At 43.8% G+C, this 5072-nt stretch overlaps 1 protein-coding gene across 1 annotated transcript; it reads left to right on the plus strand.

The window, feature by feature from the left end:
• Positions 1-1359: 1359 nt before the first annotated feature.
• On the plus strand, positions 1360-4788 carry LOC118334052 (zinc finger protein 764-like). Its single transcript, XM_035669869.1, has 4 exons — positions 1360-2333; positions 2580-2698; positions 2861-2978; positions 3126-4788. Exons 1-4 carry the CDS (start codon positions 1913-1915, stop codon positions 4118-4120), a joined length of 1653 nt encoding a protein of 550 aa, XP_035525762.1. The 5' UTR covers positions 1360-1912; the 3' UTR covers positions 4121-4788.
• The last annotated feature ends 284 nt before the right edge of the window (positions 4789-5072 follow it).

Raw genomic sequence — 5072 nt, forward strand, 5'->3', positions numbered from 1 at the left:
TCTATTTTGAGATTTAATAATTATACAGGTCACCTCAGTATTCTCCATCTTTATCAAATATTAAAACAGTACTGCAAGACCAGTAATAAAACATCTGGTCTGGTTTCTGCAAATAGCAAGTCACCAAGATATCATATTGATACCAAATTAAAAATGCATCCTTTTTTTTTATTAAAAATATTCAAATGCATGTAGCACTGTGGAACAGGAGAACCACAAACTGAACCCTGCAAGTCTTTAAACAATGAGTTTTGTAGTTTAATGTCACATATTGTGTCATTTCAATCTAAAGTAAGAACACTGAGGTAAAACTACAGTGTCTTTATGTACAGTGGGGGTTCAGTCCTATTTGTGTTCTACCATTATTTTTACTTGTCTAAAAACTTGGAACATTTGTTGTTGTTGACTGATGACATGAAAACAATTTGCAAAAGGTTGGGCAATAAATGAAACTTATCACAGTACATATGTTATATTGTAATACTGGCACATTGTGATCATTTAAATTTTTCTGGAAATCCAGTTAAGCATTTATATATTAAAAAAATTATGGTAATATGTGTTTTTGGCTAATATGTTAAGGGTACTTCATCACATTGATGCAAAAGTAATGTAAATCTAAGACTGCCTTAAAGAAGAGCTGCTCTTCTACTACAGTATTGGCTGCTTTGGTCTGATATACGAACAGAATAGCTACCTCGGTAGAAGCTGTATAACAAAATCTTTTAAACTTTAACAATCTGTCACCTCGCAGTACATATCATAAAATCCCCCCCAGCACTGTTGTATCTAGTGAAAGTAAATGTTGAGTTATCTGTACGTATTTGTCTTCTTTTTGCCTTATAATAGCTTGTGCTGTTTCGTATCAAGGCTACACGTTTGAACAGAATTTGAGAAACCACATCAATCGAACAATTTCCAATCAGTACAGTTTGCTGATGTGTGGCTGCGGAGTCAGACCTTTGGACCCAGCTTTGCAATGTTGACTGTACTGTGCAGTTATCCTGTAAAACCATTTCATCTGATGCTTGAGTTCTGAAACAACAGAGAACAAAAGTGGACTGTTTTGTCTTTTTTTCTTTTCTCAAATAACTGTTACAATAGTGTTGCTAGGTGTAGACAATTGTATTGTTGCTAGATTGAGACATTGTTTACATTTCTCCCCAATAAAATCCACATTTATACCATGTCTTGCATATTTAATAAGTAATATAAATGGTATTCTTTAATTTGACAGCAAAGTACCACCTCGTTTAATTAAAATGAAAGATTAATCTGAAGGTCTAAACAAAATTACACATGTACTTATTTATCTCATCTGTAGTACCTGAAACCTTAACGCGGTGTTATCGCGAGATTTGCAACAATGTTCACATCACAGGAGCCAACCTGCTAGCTGGATGACGAGTCGCCGCATCTTAAGACTGTGACTGAAGTGTTGACATTGATTTAATGTAAGCCAGTGAAGATATTTGACCAAACGAGTGTGGAGAGACACCGTCGAGCTGCGTCTGCGGCTGTTTCCACTGCCTTCACACAGTTAGCTTCAGGGCTAGGAATGGCTTCGTCCCTGTATACACACTAGCTGTTAGGTAAACGTAAGCTAGCAATATCGTTGCAGTAGCTAACACCGATAGCATCGCCTGTTTAATGTTTGTTCTCTTATAGCTAGAAGTGGACTGCTTATGTAACTCACCCGTACTGTTCAAACTGGCTCTGCGTTTAATTGCGCTGTATATATTACGGTAGCTACCAGGCAACAAGACAAAGCAGGTTGCCTTGACACGGTAGCTTCTGTTAAACCCTCCAAAAACGTAGCACAGGTAAGAGACATTCAACCACAGGGAGGTAAAAGCAACTTGCTGCGACACACCACTGCGAATGGCGTAGCTACTGAGCATGGCAGCATCTCATGGCAGTTCATAGATGCCACAGCAGAGGAGCGTACAGTGGTAGTCACATCGTCCCTCAGCTGCCTCTTGAGGCCAACCACAGGAGGAAACAGCGGTGTCAGTCACTCGTTGACGGTGAGACATCACCACTGACACACAGGACAATGGAGTCTGTGAGGAGTGCTTTCCACGCTCAGCTGGCCACCGTCATGGACTCGCTGCTGGCAGCCGCCGTGTGCGAGATCGCCAAGATCTTCGAGGGCAGCCTGTGTGAACAGCAGGCGGAGCTAGTGCAGAAAACAGAGGAGATCTCCGTCCTCCGCGGCAAGCTGGAGAAGGTCGAGAGGAGGCAGAAGGTGAAGGGTGGAGGGAGCGAGGAAGGGGAGATGCCATCAGGAGACAGAGAGGGCGGCTTGAGGCAGCAGACCCCGATGGGATCAGGTAATATTGAAAGTCAGGAGTAAATGGTTATTGTAGGACAGCAGAGTGAAGTGGACTTACAGTAGGATAAAATATCATCAAACCATCTTTTTTATTTATTTATTTTTTTTGCTTATCCCTTGCATGGGTGCGTTCAACCCCATTTTTCATTAAGCTGAACCTTTTTTTCTCCCTGAACACTTTAATGACTGAACTAGCACCAGCGGCTTTACTGTTACACTGACCGCCTACGCTTTTCTTGCACAGGACTGAATGTGGGAAAGGATGTGTCGTCTCAGTCAGACCCAGTAGAAGGACTCAATCAGAGCCTCGGCGGGCTGAAAGAGGAGGTCACTGGCCAGGATGGAGCTTCAGTTAAACATGAGGTCAGACCCTGTTTTGCCTCTTCATGATTCAAATGTGGCTGTTTAATGAACACGTAATTACGCCTGTATGATTTCTGAACAGCCAGCACAAAGTGACATTTGCTCCACGCCTAGCTGTTTGTGTTTTCTGCTTCTTACATTTCTGTTTTTGCTTCTCCTCAGCGTGCTGGATCACGGCCTACCCTGGGGTCTGTCACAGTCCAAGCCCCAGAGGGAGGCCTCCCTGCTGTGGACCAGAGGCACATAGATACCTTGTCTGTCACACAAGCCAAGGCCAAATGTAAGAAGTCACTACATTCTTCTCTCGCTATTGACTATCAAAGCTTTTTAATGCTAAAGTAAGAGGACCTTGAAATTCTTTTGAGTATATTTTATTAAAAATGGTGAACGTGCATCAGTTGTCCTTTTCCCACTTATTTCTTGGCAGTGTCTCATTGGGATCAGGTCAGCCGCAGTGCAGACCACAGACCACTCCAGGATCAAGACTCTGCTCCTTTTCTATCCATCTCCCAGAGTGGGCGTTGCTCCCCCAGGCCTGACCCGAGCCTAGCTCAACCAGGGGAGTGGTTACCCGGGTTGGACGCTGCCCGAGGTGGGGTGTCTGGTCTGGAGAACCTGCAGGCAGATGGCACCAGCTGCTCAGGTCCAGCTAGCAGCAGCACTGGCACAGACGCATCCTGCTTCCGACCTGGTTTTGGCTCTGACGAGACCAGCAATGAAGATGACGATAGCGCTTTCCCTTTCCTGGACCAGGAGCCTGAGAACCAGAACTCCAATCAGAACTCAGTGCAGAGCCAGAGCGTGGGGCAGAGGGCGGCTCGGCAGCTTCAAACCCAAGCCCCCTCTGGTGAATCACCGTGGAGGCCCCGAGACGACAGGGGTGGGAGAGGCCCCATCAACCACACACGGCGGGTCACAACATTTGGCAACAGAGACCCTCTCCGACCGCAGTCCAATTCACAGTCGCTTACGCTTCGACACACAAACACTCTCAGCCACCCTGCAGCTCCTGGCGGAGGGAACGGACGGCCTTACACCTGCCCATACTGTACCAAGTGTTTTACCTACCCCTCCCACCAGCGCAGACACCTTTTACGCCACACAGGAGTCAGACTGCATCCCTGTCAGTTTTGTGACAAGAGCTTCCTCACGCCCTCTGAGCTCACTGTGCACACTCGCACACACACAGGGGAGCGGCCTTTTGGCTGCTCTCAGTGTGGTAAACGTTTTGCCCGCAGCGGGAACCTTAGAGCCCACCAACGGGACGTTCACATGGGGAAGAGGCCCTTTGCTTGCACAGAGTGCGGGAAGAGATTTGCTCACAGGGGAAACCTGAGGGTGCACAATCACAGAGTCCATCAAGGAGATCCGTACTACGTGGATGATCAGCAGGAGCCTGAAATGGGCCCTAATCCCATTTAAAATAATGGTTCCGCAATTTAATTAAACCCTTAAAAGTTGTTTCAGGATTGCCTGTTGGTTCCGACATAAACTATTACTGAACCCTTAAAACAGTTTGAAAGTATTGAACGTTTTTGTTTGATGTCTGTTTTTTCAGGTTTGATGCCGTGCAACCATAACATTAACCACCATCAAATTTTATTATTAATGACGAACATGGTCAAAGTATATTTTAGTGGAGTGGAATTTTATTTTCAAATATGATTCACTGTCAGAATTATGGGTCACTCTAAAAGCTTTATATTTAACTGTATGGTAAATTATTGGCTATTATCATCCATTAAGAAGAAATATTGGCTATTGTTGTAAAGAATTTGTTTTATTACCCAATCTTCCAACGATGTTTTTCCCTCCCTATCAGTGAATAGTCACCGATCAGATCTGAGTACCTTTTCATTACTTGAAGTAAAAGAACTACAAAGAACTAGACATGTGGCATGCAGAGGTAGGATAGCACCTCTCTTCCTTCACAGTTGTGCTTATACTGCCCATCCATCTCAAACTTTTATTTCGACTGTAGTAAATTGAAAATGTGTAAATGCAACAAGTACATAACCGTGTTGTTAATGAAGAACTGTGCTTTTATTTTCCATCCTGTTTAGTGAAATTAAATAATATACTCCAATGCATTGTACTGTACAATCTCACATTGTTGCACCACGCTTTGCCAGACACCAGGGGGCAGTATCAACAAATGAAAGATTTATAGAAATAGCTCTGGACAGTTTTGCAAATAGATTTTTGATAAAAGTGTTGCTCTCAGCATGTTTTACCATGTGCCCTATATTTTCAGATCTTTTCCCCTGATGTTTACATTTGTGTCATGCCGTCTCTCCCTCTCATCTCATCTCATCGCCATCTGGTCTGTAAGCATGTGCTTATAAGGTAAAATCAAAATGTGTGCACGAGTCCT

Source organism: Morone saxatilis, unplaced genomic scaffold, assembly GCF_004916995.1.
Source record: "Morone saxatilis isolate NCDOM2014 unplaced genomic scaffold, NCSU_SB_2.0 Contig22, whole genome shotgun sequence".
NCBI classification, from domain to species: Eukaryota; Metazoa; Chordata; class Actinopteri; family Moronidae; genus Morone; species Morone saxatilis.